The sequence below is a fragment of the Chiloscyllium punctatum genome, chromosome 23 (genome assembly GCF_047496795.1).
Source record: "Chiloscyllium punctatum isolate Juve2018m chromosome 23, sChiPun1.3, whole genome shotgun sequence".
Classification (NCBI taxonomy): domain Eukaryota; kingdom Metazoa; phylum Chordata; class Chondrichthyes; order Orectolobiformes; family Hemiscylliidae; genus Chiloscyllium; species Chiloscyllium punctatum.
Genome location: NC_092761.1, coordinates 27,458,227 through 27,482,392, shown reverse-complemented (window position 1 = coordinate 27,482,392; position 24,166 = coordinate 27,458,227). Strand labels below are relative to the sequence as shown.

Genomic DNA, 24,166 nt, shown 5'->3' with positions numbered 1-24,166 from the left:
CATCACGGCCCGACATTCCTCACACTGTACAGTTACCATCACGGCCCGACATACCTCCCACTGTACATTAACCATCACGGCCGGACATACCTCCCACTGTACAGTAACTATCACACCCCGACATACCTCCCACTTTACAGTAACCATCACGGTCCGACATACCTCCCACTGTACAGTAACCATCACGGCCCGACATACCTCCCACTGTACAGTAACCATCACGGCCCGACATACCTCCCACTGTACAGTAACCATCACGGCCCGTTCTACCTCCCAATGTGCAGTAACCATCACGGCCGGACCTACCCTCCACTGTACAGTAACCATCACGGCCCGACATACCTACCACTGTACAGTAACCATCACGGCCCGACATACCTCCCAATGTACACTAATCATCACACCCCGACATACCTCCCATTGTACAGTAAACATCACGACCTTACATACCTCCCACTGTGCAGTAACCATCAGGGCCTGACATACCCTCCACTGTACAGTAACCATCACACCCCGACATACCTCCCACTGTACAGTAACCATCACGGCCCGACATACCTCCCAATGTACAGTAACCATCACGGCCGGACATACCTCCCACTGTACAGTAACCATCACACCCCGACATACCTCCCACTGTACAGTAACCATCACGGTCCGACATACCTCCCACTGTACAGTAACCATCACGGCCCGACATACCTCCCACTGTACAGTAACCATGACGGCCCGTACTACCTCCCACTGTGCAGTAACCATCACGGCCTGACCTACCCTCCACTGTACAGTAACCATCACGGCACGATATACCTCCCACTGTACAGTAACCATCACGGCCCGATATACCTCCCACTGTACAGTAACCATCACGGCCTGACATACCTCGTATTGTACAGTAACCATCACGGCCCGACATACCTACCACTGTACACTAACCATCACACCCCGACATACCTCCCATTGTACAGTAAACATCACGACATTACATACCTCCCACTGTGCAGTAACCATCAGGGCCTGAAATTCCCTCCACTGTACAGTAACCATCACGGCCCGATATACCTCCCACTGTACAGTAACCATCACTGCCCAATATACCTCCCACTGTACAGTAACCATCACGGCCTGACATACCTTCCACTGTACTGTAACCATCACGGACCGACATTCCTCCCACTGTAGAGTAACCATCATGGACCGACATACCTCCCACTCTACAGTTACCATCACGGCCTGACATAACTCCCACTGTACAGTAACCATCACGGACCGACATACCTCCCACTGTAGAGTAACCATCAAGGTCTGACATAGATCCCAGCATATAATAACCATCACGGCCAAAACTTCCTCACACTGTACAGTAACCATCACAGTCTGACATACCCTCCACTATACAGTAACCATCACGGCTTGAAATACCTCTCACTGTACAATATCCATCACGGTCAGACTTACCTCCCACTGTACAGTAACCACCAAGGCCCGACATATCTCCCACTGTACATTAACCATCACACCCCGACATACCTCCCACTGTACAGTAACCATCACGCCCGACATACCTCCCACTGTACTGTAACCATCCCAGCCAGACATACCTCACACTGTACAGTAACCATCACGGCCGGACATACCTCCCACTGTACAGTAACCATCACACCCCGACATACCTCCCACTGTACAGTAACCATCACGGTCTGACATACCTCCCACTGTACAGTAACCATCACGGCCCGACATACCTCCCACTGTACAGTAACCATCACGGCCCGACATACCTCCCACTGTACAGTAACCATCACACCCCGACATACCTCCCACTGTACAGTAACCATCCCGGCCCGACATACCTCCCACTGTACAGTAACCATCACGGTCCGACATACCTCCCACTGTACAGTAACCATCACGGTCTGTCATACCTCCCACTGTACAGTAACCATCATGGCCCAGAATACCCCCCAAGGTACAGTCACCATCAAGAACTCAGTGCTTTGCACTGCTTTCTCACCTAAGCCCTAGGTTCCATTCTGGCCTTGGGTGACTGTCTTTGTGGAGTTTTCACATTTACCCTGTGTCTGCGTGGATTTCATCCGGGTGCTCCTGTTTCCTCCAGACACAGTCCAAAGATGTGCAGGTCAGCTGAATTGGCCATTCTAAACTGCCCATTGTGTTTCATGCATTAGTCAGGGTTCAATATCGTGCAGGGGAATGGGTCTGGGTGGGTTCCTCTTCTGAGGGTTGATGTAGACTGTTTGGGCTGAAGGGCCTATTTCCACACTGTAGGGAATCTAATCTAATCTCCAAGGTTCAAGTCAGGAATGTGATGGAATTAGCAGTTGTCTGAATGAATGCAGCTTCAACAGTATTCTAGTATGGACTTACTTGCAACAGGCAACACAGTTTTGTGAGGAATATCCTGTCTTACAAACTTGATTATTTTGGGGAAGTGAGACAATTGATTGATGAGGGCATGGGGCTGGATGTTGGCCGTCTGGACCGTAGCAAGGCCTTTGATATGGTTCCTTATGGCAGGCTCATACAGAAGGTGAAGTGAAATGGGATCAGCGGTCAGTTAGTAAGATGGATAGAGAACCGCTTGGTCATAGAAGACAGAGTTGTGATGGAACAGTGTTTTTCTGACTGGAGATCTGTAAATAGATTGGTGGAGTTGCAGATTGTGAGGATGATTGCCAGAGAATACAGCAGGATATAGGTCAGCTGCAGACTTGGATAGAGAAAACACAGATATCATTTTATCTGGACAGTTGCAACGTGATGCGTTTTAGAAGGTCTAATGCAGGAGAGAAGTATAAAGTGGAACGAAAAACTAGTGATTGCATCAACATCCGAAAGGATCTAGGTGTACAGCTCCACAGTTCCCGGAAAGTGGTAACACGGGTGGAGAGGGTGATCAAGAAGACTGACGGTAAACTTGCAGACAGGCATCGGAGTATGCAGTATGAAAATTAGCAGGTCATATTGCAGCTGTAGAGAAACTTAGTTCAGGCACATTTAGAATATTGTGTACAGTACTGGTTGGTACACCAGCAGAACGATGTGGAAGTGTTGGAGAGGGTATGGAAAAGGTTTACCAGGATGTTGTCTGGTTTGGAGGGTATTAGCCAGAAGGAGAAATTGAACAAACATGGTTTGAGTGCAGCTGGACATCATTGGCTATGGGGCTACGTGATAGATATTTACACAATTATCAGAGACATAGAGAGAAGGACAGTTAAAGACTTTCCCAGAGTAGAAATATCAATTACTCAGGACCGTAGGTTTTAGGTAAAGGAGAAAGTTCAGGAGATATACTCGGCAAGTTTTTTTTTTGCTTTTCCAGATCGAATGTGAAAGTGACTGGAATACACTGATAAGAGGGGAAGAAGCTAACATAGCAAAGTTTAAGAGGCATCTTGTCATAGAGAAGAGACAGCAACAAATAGAATTACATAGAATGTGTAGAAGCAAAAACCTACGTTTTAACTTTAGAAGGGCATCATGTGTCAGTGCGGGCTTGCTGGGCTGAAGGGCCTGTTCCTGTGCTGGACTGTTCGTTGAGTCAAGATTTGTATGCAGCAGTGGCGAGATGCTCAGTGAATGATTACTGATGATCAATAACCACACTATTGTTGATCTCTCGTCATCAATTTGCAGGTTCATGTCCTCCCTTCCACTGTCGGGAAACTCAATACGGAGAATTTGACGTGAAAGTCTGAGCTGGTAACTGGTAACTCCATCTCGCCCCTCGCTCCTACGGCCTTCTATCTTGGACACCAATGTCTCAGGGGACACTGCACTAACAGAAGCTGCACTTATGCCACATCCCCGTCGTTGGCATCTGTCACATGCCAGCCTCACCATGCCATCTCAGCACATCTCTGACCCACTGATAGTACACGTGTACTTCAATGCTGCAGTTCATGGTGCACTGACAACTCTCATTGCAATGCTGCTGCAAGGACACTGTGCTCATGGACACACACCCAGCTCATGGCCTGCCCCTCTGGGCCTGCTCACTCCGTGTTTGTACACAGTCATTGCTGCTGCAAGGACACTGTGCTCAGGGACACACCCCCAGCTCATGGGCTGCCCCTCTGGGCCTGCTCACTCCGTGTTTGTACACAGTCAATGCTGCTGCAATGACACTGTGCTCAGGGACACACCCCCAGCTCATGGGCTGCTCAGTTCTTGTTCGTACACATTCACTTTGAGCTGACTTGAATGCTCAAAGAATTATTGCCTTGCCTTACCCTGCCCTCAGCAGTGTTTCTCCTCAGCCAGAGCTACCAGGCTCAAACGCCTGCTGTATTGTCATGGTGTGTAGCACAGACACAAACCAGGAAGCTTGATATCATTGTCCACAGTCAGTAACGGTGCCCAGCACAGTGTGTCAGGGGAAGTCTCAGATCCCAGTGCGGGAGCTTGGACACGGTCAGTCAGCCTCTCGTGGTTGTTAGGGTCAGGATCCTTCCCCTGTGATGGGGTGAGGAGCTGAATGTTGGAGAGACCCTTAATCCTCTTGGCTCTTTCTCTCCTATTGTGGGATGGTTCCATCTGGAATGTGAAAATTAGCAAGAGGTATGAGAGAGACCGAGAGAAAGTACTGCATTTAGGGAGAGTGGAGAACATGCACCTTGGTGGGAGGTGGGTGCAGTAACAGAGAGAGAGAGTGAGGGAGAGGGCACGAAGTGCAGATGGTTGCACTTACCCTGGTGGAGGGGAGAAGGTCACTGACCTCCTTCCTACACTGCTGGGCATTCACCCAGAAGGCTGGCACCTCACTGACCCAGGGGTCAGCTTCGGACCAAGCAGGCAGGGTGTGGTGTCGTGGCCTCCCCTGCCAGTCCTGGAGGAAGATAATGTCCCTCTCCTGCACCATGCAACGCACCAGAACCTCAGGGGCTTGGCAACAAAGTGGTGCCCCAGGTTTACCATATCTGCCATGTCCAGGCCAGTTTTGGCTTGCCAATCTAAGATTGTACTGTCATTTTAATAATGGCCCCTGGAGCAGGAAGGCCGGTGCATTCTGGGATATCCAGGCAGTGCGCAGTTGTTATGATGAAGGGGAAAATCATCGTGTTCGTGTCAGTTGAGAAGATAACCACGTGTGCAGTGAGGGTAATTAATGAGGCAGATTGGGGATGGTATCATGAGAAAATGCACTTCACCTTGTGGAGAGAAACCCTCCATGAAACTGGACTAAAATGAGACTTGACCAAATCATAAAATGGTTCAGGCCTCTGTCTGTCTGAAACAAAATAGGGATGCAGTGTGAAATATTGGGAGCGACAAACTTGGAGCGGAGAATTTTACAGGAGATTCAAATCCTTAAAATGGGGTAACACCATGTTCCAGACTGTGAAAAGAAGCCGGAAAAATTTGCTTCCTTATAGTTACCCACATTATCCAATCCTCACTGGATGAAGGGATGGTGCCGGAGGACTGGAGAACGGCTAACACCTCAGCTTTGTTTAATGTGGAGCAAGGGACTGACTGAAAATATTGAGGCTGGAATTCTGAGACAGTGGATAAATAGTCACTGAGGAAGTCCCAGGGACTCCAGGACAGTCGATCTGGATTTATTTAAGGAAGATCGTGTGTAATTAATCTGACTGTGTCGGTTTGAGGCACTAACCTGTAACTGCATGTGATTGACTTGGATTTAACGAGAGAGCCCATGGCAGGCTGCTTAAAAACAGAAAGTATGGGGTCCAGGTGAATGGAGCAAACAACCCAGAGAAGAGCAAGGCAAGGCATTTGGGGACATCAACAATAGAGAGGAATGTATAATAAAATTAGAATATGGTCAGTGTGGGCAGGTGAACGAAGGTAGCTGAAACATAAATAATATTGTTAATGTAGGAAATGACATTATTTTCTCTATCAGACAAAATAATGAACTTCAGAGCAGGAAGCTTATGCAGGAACTGTATAAGTAATGAGCTCAGTCACAGCTTGGGGACTGTGTGCAGTTCTAGTCACTCTATCACATGGAAGGATGGGATTGGACTGGAGAGGGTACAGAGGAGATTCTCCACCCTGTGACAGTGGAAGTGCAGTTATGAGGTAAGATTGGAACGGAGGATGCTGAGAGGAGATTTAATTGGGGTGCACATATTGTCAGGGACATGGGTAGAAAGGGAGACAACATCTTGTTGCTGTTAGAGAGCTCAATTACCAGCGATGAATCTTTAATGTAATTGGATGAAATATTAGAGAATTGGTGAGGAAAGTTGTTATTTCACCCAGAGCATGGTAGGGACCTGGGAGTCACACATGGAAGCGGAGTAGATGCAGAAATTCTCAAACCATTTTAAAAAGGTGCCGGGATCTGCACCTGAAGTCCTACACTGTCTGGGGAGACAGAACTAGGGCTTTAAAAAACATTACATCTTGTCCAATGCAGACAGTGGACAGAGTCATCTCCTCTATGCTGTGCTATTTTCTGAAGTTTTCAAAGATTACAAATATCTGATAGGATCAATACGCAGTGATGAGGGATGAGGACAGGGAGGAGCAGTGTGTGAATTGATTAGCATCACAATAATACTGATCCCATCCTTTATACATAATACTACTTCACTGTGTTGGCCTACTTATCCTTCCTGTAGAAATGGGGAAAACCTTTGATTATCCATTTCTCAGTCGTGGTCACACTGCAGCCACATCTCCACAATCCCAGCTCCATCTGATCTAGCCATTTAAAGCTACAATTTCACTGACCTTGTTGACAAGTTCCCAGCTTCATTCTTGCCTTATTGAAGGCTGCTCTCAGTCAACTAATGTTTCTCACTGTCAATTATTGCATACCATTCTCTACCATCATTCTGAAGTTTTCAAAAAAAAAATGATCGCTGCACCCCAAAACGTTCCCTACAGACACTGGATCAACTTGTCCCACCTCTTTTCCAAGGACCAGGTCCAACAGTACATGCTCTCTTGGGCTGGACACATACTCTTGAAGTGTGCTCTCCTCCATATAATCCAGGGATACTGGCCCCTCATGACCCTGCACCACCAATAACCCAGTCAATATCTGGATAAATTAAGTTTCTCAGTATAACTAATCGGTAGTATGATCATCACTCTCAAATGCCCCTGCATATTTATTCTCTCCACTCTTTCCAATGGTTGCTGGCTGATAGACTGTACCTCACAGTTTAATTGTACACTTTTTGTTCTGTAGCTCCAACCAAATTCATACTGTCCTTGGATGGATCCTCTTTCTTTTGGACTCCTTAACAAACACTAATCTCAACCAATTCTTCTACCTTCATCCTTTCTCTTCCCTTCTATCATTTTGGAATCCTTTATCCCCTGCAATATTTAACATCCAGTCCTGCTATTCCTTGAGCCAGCTCTCGGTGATCAGTACATCAGATATCCACACACCAAACTGCATCTGGAACTCCCCACACTGAGTATTCATGTCCATGCAGAATACCTCAGATTAAGGCTTTCTTTCTCACTCCATCTTCCACTGATAAACTTGTTGTTGTAAATTAGTACCAACTGTATCTCCCATTATTTTGGGAATCCTGGTAATCTCCTCCACTATTCCTTTTTGGATCCCATACACACGCCAAGTTATTTTCAATTCCACCCACACATTCCAGAAGGAATTCAGTCCCAGCTCTGTCACGTTAGCCCATCCAGTTTGTAGAGTTGCTGCCTTCCCCCGAATCAGTCCCAATAACCCAGGAATCTGAAGCCTTTCCTGCTGCACCATCGTTCCAGTCACACTCTCATCTACCTAAAACTCCGAGTTCTGTTCTCACTTGGACACGGCCCTGGGACTATTCCAGGCATTGATACATTTGAGTTCCCATTTGCTAACCATTCACCTAGCTCCCTAAATTCTGATTCCCAGACCACTTCACTTTTCCTACCCATGCCATCCCTACTGACGTGGACATGATCTTTGACTGCTCATTGGCCACCAGACGATTGTCGTACAGACACAGTAACATTCTTAACCCCACTATCCTGGAATTACAGACATACTTACACCTTCTTCACTTTCCTGACACCTCTGTGACTATTGCTCCTCCTTCCTTCTCCCTCCAATCCTATACAGTCAGGCTGCTTGTGGGGCCACAGACATGGCTCTGACTGCACCTTCATCAGCTTCTGAAAGGGGAAACTGAATTGGGAGGGAGACGTCAGGCTATACCTGGATTCCCTGGCTGTTTCTCTTCGATTGCCTAGACCTTATCCCTTACTTATACCAGGCTGTCATGTCTGCAGGGTGATCTGTTCTGTGTGTGTGCAATCCCCATAACTCTCAGCATGACAGAGTCTCTCGTCACTGTCTGAGCTCCACGACCCAGTGTTCATCGAGGACATGAGCAGGTGCTCTGACTTCCCAATGTAACAGAACACATTTTCCATTTGACAAACATGCCTTGCCATGTCTTAAAATGCAACATGTCTAGAGTAACTTACTTAATTACTTAGAATTAAGTTAACATCAGGGACATCATAATATGTTAAGTCCCTTATTACACTGTGGCTTACTGAGCGTAATTTATTATACTGGCTCAGAATTTCACATCCCCCTCATATATCTGAGATCAATCTTAACTTCAGAAGTTAAAAAATAAATTTGCTGACTTACAGCAATTAACTGACAGTCAGTAATAATGGTGTATTTATTAGCCAATGAACATACAGCCTTTTCTGTGATAGCTCTTGCACTTCATTCAAACTCGGTGCAGGCAGGTCCCAGCAGCAGAAGGTTTTCTCCATGACTCCCAGATACGTGCAATCCTCCAGCTCCCCCTCCAGTCTGCTCCCTCACAGGGTCACTGTTTCTGTGACTCCCAGGGATGTGTAATCCTCCAGCTCCCACTACACTCTGCTCCCTCACAGGGTCACCATCTCTGTGACTCCCACGGATGTGTAAACCTCCAGCTCCCCCTCCAGTCTGCTCCCTCACAGGGTCACCATCTCTGTGACTGCCAGGGGCGTGCAATCCTCCAGCTCCCCCTCCACTCTGCTCCCTCACAGGGTCACCGTCTCTGTGACTCACAGGGACGTGTAATCCTCCAGCTCCCCCTCCAGTGTGCTCCCTCAAAGGGTCACCATCTCTGTGACTAACAGGGGCGTGCAATCCTCCAGCTCCCCCTCCAGTGTGCTCCCTCACAGGGTCACCGTCTCTGTGACTCACAGGGACGTGCAATCCTCCAGCTCCCCCTCCACTCTGCTCCCTCACAGGGTCACCGTCTCTGTGACTCACAGGGATGTGCAATCCTCCAGCTCCCCCTCCAGTGTGCTCCCTCACAGGGTCACCATCTCTGTGACTCACAGGGACGTGCAATCCTCCAGCTCCCCCTCCAGTCTGCTCCCTCACAGGGTCACCGTCTCTGTGACTAACTAGGGCGTGCAATCCTCCAGCTCCCCCTCCAGTCTGCTCCCTCACAGGGTCACCGTCTCTGTGACTCTCAGGGACGTGTAATCCTCCCGCTCCCACTACACTCTGCTCCCTCACAGGGTCACCGTCTCTGTGACCAACAGGGGCGTGCAATCCTCCAGCTCCAACTCTAGTTTGCTCCCTCACAGGGTCACCGTCTCTGTGACTCCCAGGGATGTGTAATCCTCCCGCTCCCACTACACTCTGCTCCCTCACAGGGTCACCATCTCTGTGACTCCCAGGGATGTGTAATCCTTCCGCTCCCACGACACTCTGCTCCCTCACTGGGTCACCTTCTCTGTGAATCCCAGGCATGACTAGGCCTCGATCCTCAGTGCTGATTTATATCGTCCCATGTTGGTGCATTCACCTCCTAGACCTGAGTGAGCCTCAAGCTCCGGCTCCATGTTGTTCCCTCACATGGTCACTCCCTCTGTGACTCGGTGTTGATTTCAAGCCTCCTGCTCTGCTGTTTCTCCAACTCCAAGTCCCAGTCGGCCTTGATCCTCACTGCTGGTTAATATTCTACTGCTCGCTCTCAGGCTCTCTCCCCTTGTGACTCCGAGGTCATGGTAGGCCTCAAGCCTCAGCTGAGATTTATAACAGCCCGTTCCACACTGCTGTCTTACAGGATCGCTGTTGTGCCTGGAAGACAGTGGAAAAAAGGAGGATTAGACAGAGCAGAGGGTGTTACAGTGATTGAGCAAGCTGTATGGGATGGAACAGGTTATCGGGGAGCGAGGGAGACCTGCAGCAAATAAAGAGGTTTACTGGAATATAGTGTGAGAGTTGAAGACACAGAAGGCGGCAAAGGTAATAGAAAGATAGTGGCTTGTTCATGATGGAGCTTTGTAGAGTCTAAAGGGCTTTTTCTGAGCTGCTTACAGAGATGTGTAGACTTCAACAAATACAAATTGAGAGCCAGCAAGTGTTGTATGGTACTGGAGACTGTTGGATGTTACAGAGTTAGAAGACCCGCAGTAACCGTGCGGAATATAAACTTTAAAGCACTGGTGGTGTTCAAGGTCCCTCAGGACATGAGGAGGTGCAGAGAATGGAAGCATTCCAAATATGGGATTGTAGGGGCTGGAAGTCATGAGATGGATAAAGAGGACGAAAAGTGCCAATTTACCACACGCTACCATTGTAATTATAGAGATTTAGGAAGGGAATCTGTGCTGTCATTGATTACAGTTATATGGAGTGTTCCAGAAGCTGAAGGGGTGACACATTTTAAAAGGGAGAGATTTTAGGTGATCAGAATTTCCAACGACTGGTGAAGTGGCTCAGGAAGGCAGCTCACCACCTTCTCAGGAACAACACAAAATCAACAAGAACTGCTGACTCAGCCATCAAAGTTCATGTCCGTGAATGAATGAAGGAATAAAAGGTCTACAAGTAGCACTGAGGTCACTCAGGCAGACCCTTTCAACAGTACTTCACAAACCCGGAACCACTATATCCTGGAAGGACAGGAGCTCCAGGTGCACGGGAACACCAGCATTTCCAAGGTGCCGTCCAAGCCACGCTCCATCCTCCCAGCACTGTGTCTGTCCCTACACCCAAAGGACTGCAATGGGTCAGGAAGGCAGCTCACCACCACCTTCTCCAGGGAATTACAGATGGGAAGGGAATGGTGAAACTCTGCTGTTTACAGCCAGACAGAAAAATAAATCCAGCAGTGGGTGTGAAATGAAATTTCCCTGTCACAACAACATGATTTGTCTGATTGGCACAAGGCAGAGAGTGTGAAGAAAGGGGCCTTTTTCACGATGGGAACTGGTGATGGGGGGAGCTCCGCAGGGGTCAGTGTTGGGACTACACTCTACACGTTATTCATTCAGAGTCTGGACAAAGGTTGTGAAGGGGTACGAGAAATGGGTTTCCAAGAAAGATCTCAGGGATGAAATTCGTGTAATATGAGGAGCAGGTGAAGTCTCTGGGTCTGCACTTGATGAAGTTTCAGAGACAGAGGCAGAATATCATTCAAACTTATAGAATACTGAGGGGCCTGGATGGTGTGGGCAAGATGTTTCCACGAGCAAGAGAGACTAGTTGCCAAGGGCACAGCTTCAGAGTGAAGGGAATACCCTTTAGAATAGAGATGTGGAGGAATTTATTCAGCCAGAGGGTGATGGATCCGTTGAACTCACTACCTCATGGTGCTGTGGGTGCTAAGTGATTGAACATATCTAACTCAGAGATAGCCAGGATCTTGATGAGTAAGGACATCAATGGTTACAGGGAGTAAGTGAGAGAATGGGGTTGTGAAACAATTCAGCCATAATCAAATAGTGGAATAGACCCGATGGACCGAATGGCCTAATTCTACTCCTATAAATGGACTTCGCTTTTTCCATAGGTTTTTAACTGTCCAGTTATCATTTCTGGCAGATCGTTTACCACACATTGCAACACTTTTCTGATTATTGCTGTCACCTCTTGGTTTCAGATCAACTGCAGAAAGCTACACCATGGAGTAACGTGGGAATCCTGGTGCATAAATCTCAGAAAGGTGGCAAACAGGGCCAGCAGGACATAGAGAAGGTAAATGGAATGCTGGCATTGATTCCAAAGGGAATGGAGAAATAAATTAGAAAGGCTTGTAACAACTATAGAGGACTCCAATCAGCTCACACTGAGAATACTGTGAAGAGGTTTGGTCCCCTACCTGGAGGGAAAATGTCCTTCTGTCCAGAGAAAGTTCACCAGGCTGGTCTTCAAAATAGAGGGATATTGATGAGAAGAGGTGGAGAAGGTTGAACTTGCAGTTGTTAAATTTTAGAAAATGACGCAAATATATTTATACACCAAAGATTTTTGTATTCTTACAGATTAGGTACTGAGACATTTTCTCCTGAGCCTCTCTGTAACTGGAGATAAAGGGGAATACAGACACCAGAGAAGCTAACAGAGAAAAGCTGGGCTGTAGAGACTGGAGGATGTTACAGAGTTTGGGTGGTTTGACATCACTGTTGGTGGTTAAAGGTCAGGTAGGTTGTCATGCTGAAAGATGTCAGGGAGAGTTACAGGGTTATCAGTCCTGAAGGAGTTACAGAGATCAGGAGGAATATAGGGACTAGAGATTACACAGATGGGATGGTCATTGGAGCTACAGGAGATACAGAGAGGTGGGATTATCAGGTCTGGAGATTACAGAGATATTGGTGGTAGTTGGAGCTACAGGAGTTTATAGAGACTGGGAGGATTGGACGGACTGGAGATTACACAGATTTGAGTGGTCGTTGGAGCTGCAGGAGTTTATAGAGACCGGGAGGATTGTTGGTGCTGGGAATTACACTGACATGGACAATAGTTGGAGCTTCAGCAGTAAGATAGGGAGGGTTGAAGGAGTTGGTTCAGTTCACACAGCCAGGGAGAAGTGTAGGGATTGGAGGAGCCAGAGATGCTGAGGGTTCTCGGGCTGCAGTAGATCAGAGAGCTAGAGAGGACTGTCAAGGCAGGTTTTCAGCATTCCCATCAGTTACACAGAGATGTGGAGTGCTGCTGAAATCGACAGGGTTGCAGTTACTGGAAGATATTACAAAGACAGTGAGCTGTAGTATTTGAGGAGTTTACAGCAACAGGAAATATTGAGGAGTTGGAGGCTGTTACAGGTGTTAAACATGCTGCAAGGGATAAATAACCTTACATCGATCAGGGGGATTGGAAGCTCTGGAGATACAGAATGAGAACTGCAGTAACTGAAGAATATCACAGAGATGGGGAGTGAAATATGAGTTAGAGGAGTTATAACATGAGATGAGCTGTATTCAATGGAGTCAGGAAAGATACAGGGAGATCTGAAGAGACTGCAGGTGATCACCGTGGGCGGCACGGTGGCACAGTGGTTAGCACTGCTGCCTCACAGCGCCTGAAACCCGGGTTCAATTCCCGCCTCAGGCGACTGACTGTGTGGAGTTTGCACGTTCTCCCCGTGTCTGCGTGGGTTTCCTCCGGGTGCTCCGGTTTCCTCCCACAGTCCAAAGATGTGCAGGTCAGGTGAATTGGCATTGCTAAATTGCCCATAGTGTTAGGTAAGGGGTAAATGTAGATGTAGGGGTATGGGTGGGTTACGCTTCGGCGGGGCGGTGTGGACTTGTTGGGCCGAAGGGCCTGTTTCCACACTGTAAGTAATCTAATCTAATCTAAAAGGACAGTGAGGCTTCACAGTGTAGGATTGGGGTAGTTTACACAGACAGGGAGTATTTTATGGAATGTTGCTATTTACAGAGATTATGAAGTTGTATGAGGAACAAACAGATATGGAAGGCTGTAGTTAATTAAAACATTTGCTGATATCAGATGCTGAGGTTCTGGAAATTATATGTACCGAAAAGCTGGACAATCTGTCAGAGCTTACAGAGACAGGAACAGCAATACAGCCCGGAGACACTAACACAGATAGGGAGCATTGCAATCACTGCTTTAGGGATGGTAGTAAGGGAGTGTAACGTTTACACAGATAGGGGTGTAAGAGCTGGAGAAGGTTATGGCGATGATTAGATTGATGGAGAGACTAGAGGAGCTTACGTTGACAGGGCTGGTGATAGCGACGGCAGAATGTTACATAGATAGTAAGTCTTGTAGAAACTGATCGGGAGAGTCACAAGCATTGGAGCTGGTTCCACAGATCGGGGTGTTGCAGGGACCTGAGAGGATTACGCAGTTAGGGAGGATTGTAGGATGCCCACCTTTTCAGAGTGTTTCAGGACTGGAAAAGGTTACACGGTTAAGGAGGGATGTTGGAGCTGTGGGAGTTCACAGAGACTTGGAGGTTTTAAGGGTTTGGGGCTGTTAATGGATAGAGGGATATATTTAGGGACAGTAAAATGGAACTCAGAGGGAGAGTTTAGATTAGATTCCTTACAGCATGGGAACAGGTACTTCGGCCCAACAAGGCCATACCAACCCTCCAAAGGGTAACACACCCAGACCCACTTCTCGCTGACAATGCACCTAACACTACGGGCAATTTAGAATAACCAATCCACCTGACCTGCACATCTTTGGACTGTGGGAAAAACCGGAGCACCCGGAGAAAACCCACGCAGTCACGGGGAGAATGTGCAAACTCCACACAGTCAGTCACCCAATTCTGGAATCGAACCTGGGTTCCCTGGCGTGTAAGGCACCATTGCTCACCACTGAGCCACCGTGCTCCCCCAAATTGCAGAATTATATGAAGAGATATTGTTTGAGGTGCTGGGAGGGCTGTCGGGAGTGGAGGAGTGAACAGAGATGTGGAAAGTTGTTGCGGCTTGAAAAGGGTCTGGAGGTGTTAATACAGATAAGGAGGTCGGTAGGGATGGGAGAAGTTTACTGAGGTCGTGTGGTGCTATGGGCCAGGAGTGCTTTTGGGCCTGCAGAATGTTACAGTGATATCATGTTTTCGTGGGGATTAGGAAGGTACACAGGTGGGTATTTTGCTCCAGGCTGGAGGATTTTACAGTGACGGGGGCACTGTAAGTATTGTGCAAGATTACAGAAATTGGGATTATTATACAGAGATTAGTGAGATTGGGCATGTTATCGACACTGGAGCAATTTACACATAGGGAGAGTCGTCAGCATTGGAGTAGGTTTCAAATATACAGCGGGAATATGGGAGAGGCGGAGGTTACAGAAATACGAAAATTTCTGGGAATAACAAGCATTCAAAACAACAAGTTAGACCAAAAGGCATTTTTCCATGCTGTATAACTGCATCACATGACAAGAGACAGTGTGAGAGAGGGAATATAGAACAGAAAGATCCCATGTTTCAATCCCATCTCATTGAGGGAAACCTGCTTTCCCCTGTTGAACTGATCCTCACTAAGACAGCACAGGCCTGGATTGATAACTTTCAACTTCCTATATTGTCAGAGGAAGGCTCAGTACAGCAGAGATGAAAATTAACAAGACGGTGGGGTTTGAGCCTGGGACCATCGTGCACTGTGTTCGTTCTTCAACGCTGTATCTATGTCATGTCTTCTAGACCAAAGTTCGATCCCTTAAATACACTCTGCTCTGTTCACTGTGAGTGATCTTACCTCACTGCAGGGTTTATTGAAGGCTTCAGATCTCTCTCTCAATCTCTCTGGCTGTCTGACTGTCTTCAATGTGGTGATGAAGGAAACACGAATGGGGAGTTCTGCTGAGTGAGGAGCATCCTGAGTACCTACAGGATACAGAGAAATGAACAGAATGGGAAATTAGACTGATGCAGTCAGGATTACACATGGAAAATGGCACTGAGTACCACAGAGATCTGGAATATTCTAGTCTCCATCCGTGGCTTGTGCTACCCGTCTCCCTGGAGTGGAGAATTCTGTTGCCTCAGGATCTGGAGTAGCTGCAAAAGGTACGGTCACCGGCAGCAATTAGACCCTCACGATGACAGATATCACATGGAGAGAGACTGCGTGATATCACCAGAACATCACCCTCTGCCCGCCTCCAACAGAGCACCCCGCCCACCCCCAAACCCTCCCTGTGAAACCATCTCCAATCCCCACACCCATCCCAGTCTGGGCCATCTGTTTCAGATCAGGACATTGGTGTTTCTGTTACCTCTGGCACTTCGAGCAAATCTTCCTAATTGTGTCTATTCGTTCAGATCACATCCTCTTCAGCCTCCTGAAACTGCTTCCTGCCATTGTAACCCTCCCTGTTTAGAACACAGCACAGTTTCTCTTGTAAACACATCTTTCTGGTGACCAAATCTTATTTATCCCTGTGTCACAAGTTATTGCTGATACTTTGACAATTCCAAAAAAAACTGTAATGGACTTTTTCCCAGAAATTGCTGTCACAGCCTAATTCGCTAGTTTGCAGTTTTAGTTAAACTTTGACCCTTTCCCGTTCCCTTCTGCTTGTATTCAGTCACATCCTTATGCTGTTCTGCTGCTTCACCTTTCTATTTGGATTTGGAAAGCTCCTTTCACCTGAACCCTGTCCCTGCATCCTCTCTGTCAGTTTAAAGCCCTGTCCATAAACCTACTGACATGTTTGGCCAGGACACTGCTCCCTGCAGTGTTGTTATTATTTCACTCGTGGGATGTTGCTATCTCTGGCTGGCCAGCATTTCATGTCTACCCCGAGCTTCCCTTGAGCTTAGTGGCTTGCAAATCATTCCAGTGGGCAGTTGAGTGTCAACCTCCTTGCTCTGGGTCTGGATTCATACGTAGCCCAGACCGGCAGCACATAACAGATTTCCTTACTTAAAAGGTATTAAGCAGTCAGATGGGTATCCCTGCTACAGGCATTAAATTCTGGATGAAGAGGCGAGTGAGAGTAACACTAGGCCATTGCCTAGCCCACTGATAGCTCCCTCATCCCTGAGTACTGCTCCCAGTGCACATTCTTCCTAACCGTGGTTTGATGTTGGATGAGTTTGGGGGTGGACAGGGTGCTCTGTTAGAAGCGGGCGGAGGGTGATGTTGGATGGGTTTTGGGGTGGGTGGGGTGGCAAGTGGAGGGTTGCGTTGGACGGTTTTGGAGGCGGGGCGGTGTGGGTCGGTGTTGGATGGATTTGGGGTTGGGGGTGAACTGTTGGAGTCGGGCGTAGGGTGAAATTGGATGGGTTTGGGGCGGGCGAGGTGCTCTGTTGGAGGTGGCAGAGGGTAGTGTTGGATGGGTTTGGGGTGGGGGGGTGCTCTGTTGGAGGTGGGCGGAGGGTGATGTTGGATGGGTTTGAGGTGGGCGGGGTGCTCTGTTGGAGGTGGCAGAGGGTAGTGTTGGATGGGTTTGGGGTGGGGGGGTGCTCTGTTGGAGGTGGGCGGAGGGTGATGTTGGATGGGTTTGAGGTGGGCGGGGTGCTCTGTTGGAGGTGGGCGGAGGGTGATGTTGGATGGGTTTGGGGTGGACGGGGTGCTCTGTTGGAGGTGGGCGGAGGGTGATGTTGGATGGGTTTGAGGTGGGCGTGGTGCTCTGTTGGAGGTGGCAGAGGGTAGTGTTGGATGGGTTTGGGGCGGGGGGGTGCTCTGTTGGAGGCGGGCGGAGGGTGATGTCGGATGGGTTTGGGAGCAGGCAGGGTGCTCTGTTGGAGGTGGGCGGAGGGTGATGTTGGATGGGTTTGAGGTTGGCGGGGTGCTCTGTTGGAGGTGGGCGGAGGGTGATGTTGGATGGGTTTGAGGTGGGCGGGGTGCTCTGTTGGAGGTGGCAGAGGGTAGTGTTGGATGGATTTGGGGCGGGGGGGTGCTCTGTTGGAGGCGGGCGGAGGGTGATGTTGGATGGGTTTGGGGCGGGGGGGGTGCTCTGTTGGAGGCGGGCAGACGGTGATGGTGGATGGGTTTAGGGGTGGGGTGACTGGCAAGTGGAGGGTGGCGTTGGATGGTTTTGGAGGCGGGGGGCGGCGTGGGTCGGTGTCGGATTGGTTTGGGGTTGGGGTGAACTGTTGGAGGCGGGCAGAGGGTGATGTTGGATGGGTTTGGGGTCGGGTTGGGTGGCAAGTGGAGGGTGGCGGTGGGCGGTTTTTGTGGCGGAGGGCTGGCGTGGGTTGGTGTTGGAAGGGTTTGAGAACGGGTGGGAGGCGATGTTGAGGTGTGGGTGGGGGCGGTGTTGGAAGGGTTTGGGGCTGAGCAGCGGGGTGTTTTCGGGGGTTGGCGGGGCATGAGGGCTCACACATGGTTTGTTGCTGCCTCGTCACCTCAACGGGGACTAAACATTACCAAAAATTCCGAGCCCCAGGGGAAAGGCATGGAATCAATTAATCGAATAACCAATTATCTGAATGTACTATTGCCCACCCATCTTGTTCAGATAATCAAGGTTCCTGTGTAAACAGCTGGATATTAACCTGGTGTGTGATTTTTACCTTCACCCAATCAACCCCTGCTCAATCCTTCTGAATGGCCCCAATGTTGGCTCTGTTCCAGTTTAAGACCTGAATCTATGGACCTGTCTGGTCTTTTTCCATAACTATGTTAAAAATAAGACAGTTGTGGTGACTGGATCCAAAGTGCTCTCTGACTGATACTTCAGTCACTTGCCTGACCTCGGGTTCTGAGGGGAGGTCCAGTGTTGCATCCACCTGAGTAGCATAGAGCCATCTACATCTTGATTTAGGAAACATTCTTAGACATATTTGACAAATTCCACCCCGTACGGTCCTTTTATCCTCTGGGTCACCCAGTCAATCCATGGGAAGCGAAAATCTCCATCCAATACTACTCTATTATTTTTATAGGTACCTGCAATCTGACTACACATTTTCTCCTTTTGTAACCGCTGGCTATTTGGGGGACTAGAACACCATCCCAGCAGACTGACCACCCCCTTTTTGTTTCTAAATTTTAAAAATACGGCCTCATTTGATGACCACTTAACAATATTGTCTCTCAGCACTGTTTTTCTGTCCTCCCTAATCAAAGGGACAACTTCCCCTCTTAAATTACTTGTCCTTCTGTCACACTTGTAGCTTCTGTATCCTGGAACACTGAGCTGCCAGTCCTGCCCTTCTCTCAGCCATGTTTCTGTTATGGCTATAATATCCCACTCCCCAGAGCTAATCCATGGTCTGAACTTCTCTGCCTTACCAGTCAGACCTCGTGCACTGAAATTAATGCCTTTTAAACCAGAAGTCTTTTTCCTCCCTATACTGTGCCCCGGATATCCTGGATAGGAAATTTGCTCTCGATGGCTCATGTATTTTCCCCTGACTAGTTGATGGCCGCTGTCTTATTCAGAGTCTCAACTCCCTGCCAAGCTCGTTTAAATCCTGCTGGGTAACACTAGCAAATCTCTTCCCAGTGATACTGGTGCCTCTCTGCTTCCAGTGCAACCCATCCCCCTGGTACACGTCACCTCTACCCTAGAAGAGATCCCAATGACCTAAGAACTGAAAACCCTACCCCCATACCAGCGCCTCAGCCACACATCCATCTGGCCGATCTTTCTAATTCTATCCTCACTGGCACGTGGCATGGGAGTAATCTGGAGATCATTAACCTCAATATCCTGTTTTTTAACTTCTTACCTAACTCCCTGTACTTATTTCACAGGGGCCTATCCCTTTGTCTACCTCTGTCACGTAGGCCGATGTACACAATGACCTCTGGATGTTCACCCTCTTCTTCAGAATGTTCAGTAACCACTCAGAGACATCCTTGACCCTGGTACCTGGGAGGCAGCACACCATCCTGGGGTCTCTTCTGCAGCCACACAGTCTCCTGTCTGTCCCCCTCACAACTGAGTCTCTGATCAGTATTGCGATCAGGAGAGAGGATCTGGCAAACAGAGACAGGAGGAACTCCCTGCAGTTGGGTTGATATTAGGAAGGTGGAGTATTTAAAAGTGATGCTGTGAACACTCGGGGCCAGTGTGCTCCTTGAAGAGTGAATAGTAAAGGCAGCAAGTCCAGGGAATACTGATCAAGCAATATCATGAGTTTGATAAAGAAAATCCAGTTCAATAAAATCGGGAGAAGCCATTCACAAGTATAGAGAGTGCAAGAGGATTGTAGAAAATGAGGGACAAACAATGGTCATGAAGTACATTTGGCAGATACAACTGAGGAAAAACCACAAGGTGTTTCATCACCATCGTTAGCATAAGAGGCTTCCCAGCGAAAGAGTGAGGTCTGTTAGAAACCAAAGGGACAATCTGTGCATGGAGCTAGAGGAAGTAGGTGAGGTCTTCAATGAATATGTCCCATCTGTATTCACACAGGAGAAAGGCATTGTAGCCGGGGATTTCAGTCGTGATGGTGAAGTGCTAGAACATGGTAAGATCAATAAGGAGGGGGTATTAAATGCTTTCACAAGCATAAATATGTGGAGAAATCCCCAGTGCCCACTGAAATGTAACCCACGCAGCTATGGGAGGTAAGGGAGGAGGTTGCTGGGGCCCTGGTGGATATATTTAATACTTTGCTGGCCACAGGTGAAGTGCTGCATGACTGGAGGATATCTAATGTGGGTCCTTTGTTCAAGAAGGGCAGCAGGGATAGGCCAGGTTATTACAGAGCAGATAGTCTGACAGCAGGGGGAGGGAAATTATTGGAAACAATTCTGAGGGACAGTTTGAATTCATAACTGGAAAGGCAGGGATTGATTAGGGTTAGTCAGCACGGATTTGATACAGGAAGATTTATCTGGTGAAATCAGTTCAGTTTTTTGAAATGGTGTCTGAAAATATTGATGAGGGCAGTGCAGATGAGGTGGGTTCCATGGAGTTCATTAAGGCCTTTGACAAGGTCCCACATGGAAGACTGGTCCAAAAGGGAAGAGCCCATGGGATCCATGGTAAGTTGGCAATTTGAATCCGCAATTGCTGGAGGGTTGGTTTTGTGATTGAAATCCTTTGCTCAGCGAGTGTACCACAGAGTCCTGTGCAGGAGGCTTTGCTGTTCCTTAGGGGCATTAATCACTCGGATATGAAACAGAACGTATCATTATTAGGTTTGCAGATGACATGAAAGGTGAGGGTGTTGTCCACAGTGAGGGCGATGGTCTCAGGCTACAGTCTCAAGGTTGAGGCTGGGACAGAATTTCAACAGAGTCATTTCAATTGATAACCAGGCTAGAGCACAGCAGGCAATGAGGGAAAACTGATGAATTAAATTGCAATTACTTTGATGTAAAATGCCTGACAGGTCAGGCAGATGAACACACGGCATTGATGGGAACATGGGACTGGGAAATGACAGGAATTACAGAAACACAGCTGAGGGAGGGACAGAGCTCGCAGATCATTGTTCCAGAGGACAGATTCAACAGGGAGGATAGATGGGGAGGCAAGGGAGGAGGGGGAGTGGAGTTTTTGATCAGTGAAAACATCACTGCAGCACTGAGAGAGGATATTCCTGGGGATCGCCCAGTGAAGCTGTTATGGAATTGAGAAATAAGAATGAATAATCAGTTTGATATGACGGTACTACAGGCCCACAGTAGTCAGCGGGAGATTGAGCAGCAAATATGTCGGAGATCTCAGATATCTGTAAGAAGTATAGGGATGTTAATGGTCGGGGATTTAAACTTTCCAAACCTAGACTGGGACTGCCATAATGTTCACAGCTTGGATGGGAGGGATTTGTTCAGTGTGTTCAAGAAAACTGTCTCAATCAGTGTGTAACTGGCCCGACAGCAGAAAAGGATAAAACCTGACCTCCCCTTGGGAAACAAGGTAGTGAAAGTGGCTGAATTGTTTGTGGGGGAGCACTTTTGCAAAGTCACCACAATTCTATTAGTTTGAAAATAGCGATGGAAAAGGACAGGCCTGGTCCACATGTTAAAGATCAAAACTGGCCTTGCCCCGTCCAGAAGGTATTAGGCAACACTGTCCAAAAGTTGATTCGTGGAGGCTATTTGCAAGTAAATGAATGTTGGGGAAGGGGGACTCTTTCAAAAGAGAGATAAATTAATATTTCAGGGCCAGCATATTCCTGTTAGTGTGAAGAACAATGCTGACACAATTGGGATACACTGGATGACCGGGAATATTGAGGTTCTGGTCAAGACCAAAGGGGGCACATGTCCTATATAGCCAGCTGGATTAAGTTAATCCCTTGAAGAACATTGTGGGTGTAGTAATACTCTTAAGAGGGAAACCATGAGGGTCTAAAGGGGAACTGACAGAGCTTTGGCATAGAAGGTTCAGGAAAATCCAGAGAGATTCTAAAAATATATTAACAACAGAAGATTAACTCGGGATACAATGTGAGCCCTTAAAGTCATCTATGTGTGAACCCACAGGAAATGGGTGAGATTCAAAACAAACACTTCACGTCAGAACTTACTGTGGAAAACACACTGGGGAAGCAGGGAAATAAACAGTGATATTTTCAAACGAGTCCACATTGGAGAACAGGAGGTGCTGACGGCTTTCAAACACATTAAAATTAGACAAGTCCCTGGGAACTAATCAAGTATATCGCAGGACATTGGGGTAAGTTAGGGAAGAAACTTACAATGATATTTCTATCACTGACAGCCACGGGTGGTGAGCTTGGAGCCTGGAGGTTGCCGAATGTTGTGCCAGTATTTAGGAATGGCTGTGACGGAAAGCTAGGGACATAAACACCAATTAGCTTGATGTCAGTGGTGCAAATGTTGTTGGAAGCAATTCCGCAGGACAGGACTTGCATGCATTTGGAAAGGCAACACTTGAATAGGGAGAGTCAGTACAGCTTTGTGCATACAAAATCGTGTCTCTCAAACTTGATAGAGTTTGTTGAAGAGGTGACCAAGGAGATGGATGAAGGCAGAGCGGTCGACGTTGTCTATCCTGACTTCAGCAAGGCCTTAGACAGGGTTTAGCGTGGTGCACTGGTTAGTAAGGTTAGATCACATGGGATCAGGGAGAGCAAGACAAAAGGACACAAAAGTGGCTTGACAGTAGGAGACAGAGGATCGTGGGAGAGAGTTGTTGTGCAGACTGGTGGGCTCTGACCAGCGGTGTGCCGTAAGCATTGGTGCTGGAGTCACGCATGTGCATTATTGACATAAACAAGAATATATAAATTATTGTTAGTAAGTTTGTATATAGTAAAATAAGTGTTATATTGGGCAGTGAATACAGTTATCAAAGGTGCTCTTAACCAACTGAGCCAGTGGGTCAAGAAATTAAAGATGGAGCAGAATGCAGGTATTGGATTTTGTTAAGATAAACCAGGGACGACTAACACAATTAATGGCAGAGGTCTAGACAGTGTTGTCTAACAGAGAGAGACCAAGGGCTGCATTTACATTGTTCCTTGGAAGTGGTGTCACAGGTGGACAGGATGGGGAAAACAACATTTGGCACACTGGCCCTCATGGGTCACAGCATTGAGTACATGAGTTGGTCCATCATGATACGGCTGTATCAGACATTGCTGGGTCTCCAGTTGGAGTACTGTGTAGAATTCTGATCCTCCTGCTTCAGGAAGCATATTCTGAAACTGTAAATGGAGTAAAGATTGACGAAGATGTTACTGATACTGGAGCGTTTGACAGAAACAGAGAGGCTGGATAAGCTGGAAAGCAACATGGGTGGAATGAGATAGATTTGGCAGATAAGGTTAAGGAGAATCCAAAGAGATTCTACAGCATACAAGTACAAAAAAGCTACTAGAGAGATAATGGGGCCCCTCAAAGATCAATAAGGCCATCCATGCCTGGAACCACAGGAAATGGGAGCGACCTGAAATCAATTTTACATGTCAGAACGTACTATGGACAAAGACTAGGAAACAAAAGGAAATAAATAGTGATGTCTTGAAAAGAGTCCCCATTACAGAAGAGGTGGTGCTGGAGGTCTTAGCACACAAAGGTAGAGAAAACCCTAGGTCCTGAACAAGTGTATCCCAGAACATTGTGGCAAAGTCGCAGTGGGGACCGTGGCAGAGATATTTGTATCAATATCCTTCGTATTTCCATTGGGTGTAGGTGGCTGAGGGCTAACTTTATAAAGGTTTATAAAAACATGATAGGTATACATAGGTTTAACAGTGAAGTTCTCTACCCCAGGGTAGGGGAATCCATAACTAGAGGGCAAAAATATGAGGTGGGAGAGGAAATACTTAAAAGCAACCAGAGGAGAACATTTCCACACAGAGAATGGTGCACATATTGAATGAGCTGCCGCTGAAGTGGTAGAGAAAAGTACAATTCCATCATGGAAAAGACATTTGGGCAGGTACATGGAGAGGAGAAGGTTTGACGAGACCGGGACTAAACGCAGGCAAAGGTGACTCGTTCAGGAACCATGGTCAGCATGGACTAGTTGGATCGAAGGAACCGTTTCTGTTCAGCATGGCTCTTTCTCCAGTTATTGGAGGAGGAG

The 24,166-nt window shown here is 47.7% G+C and overlaps 1 protein-coding gene across 3 annotated transcripts in view; it reads right to left on the bottom strand.

The window, feature by feature from the left end:
* Window positions 1–8,659: 8,659 nt before the first annotated feature.
* Window positions 8,660–24,166, bottom strand: part of LOC140493970 (uncharacterized) — a 38,654-nt gene continuing 23,147 nt past the window's right edge. For all 3 annotated transcript variants that reach the window (XM_072592911.1, XM_072592910.1, XM_072592912.1), the window contains 2 exons: window positions 15,454–15,581; window positions 8,660–10,063 (listed from right to left, as the gene is read on the bottom strand). In XM_072592911.1, coding sequence (XP_072449012.1) covers window positions 8,705–9,733 — 1,029 coding nt within the window. In that variant the 5' untranslated portion in view covers window positions 9,734–10,063; window positions 15,454–15,581 and the 3' untranslated portion in view covers window positions 8,660–8,704. The remainder of the gene's footprint in view (window positions 10,064–15,453; window positions 15,582–24,166) is intronic.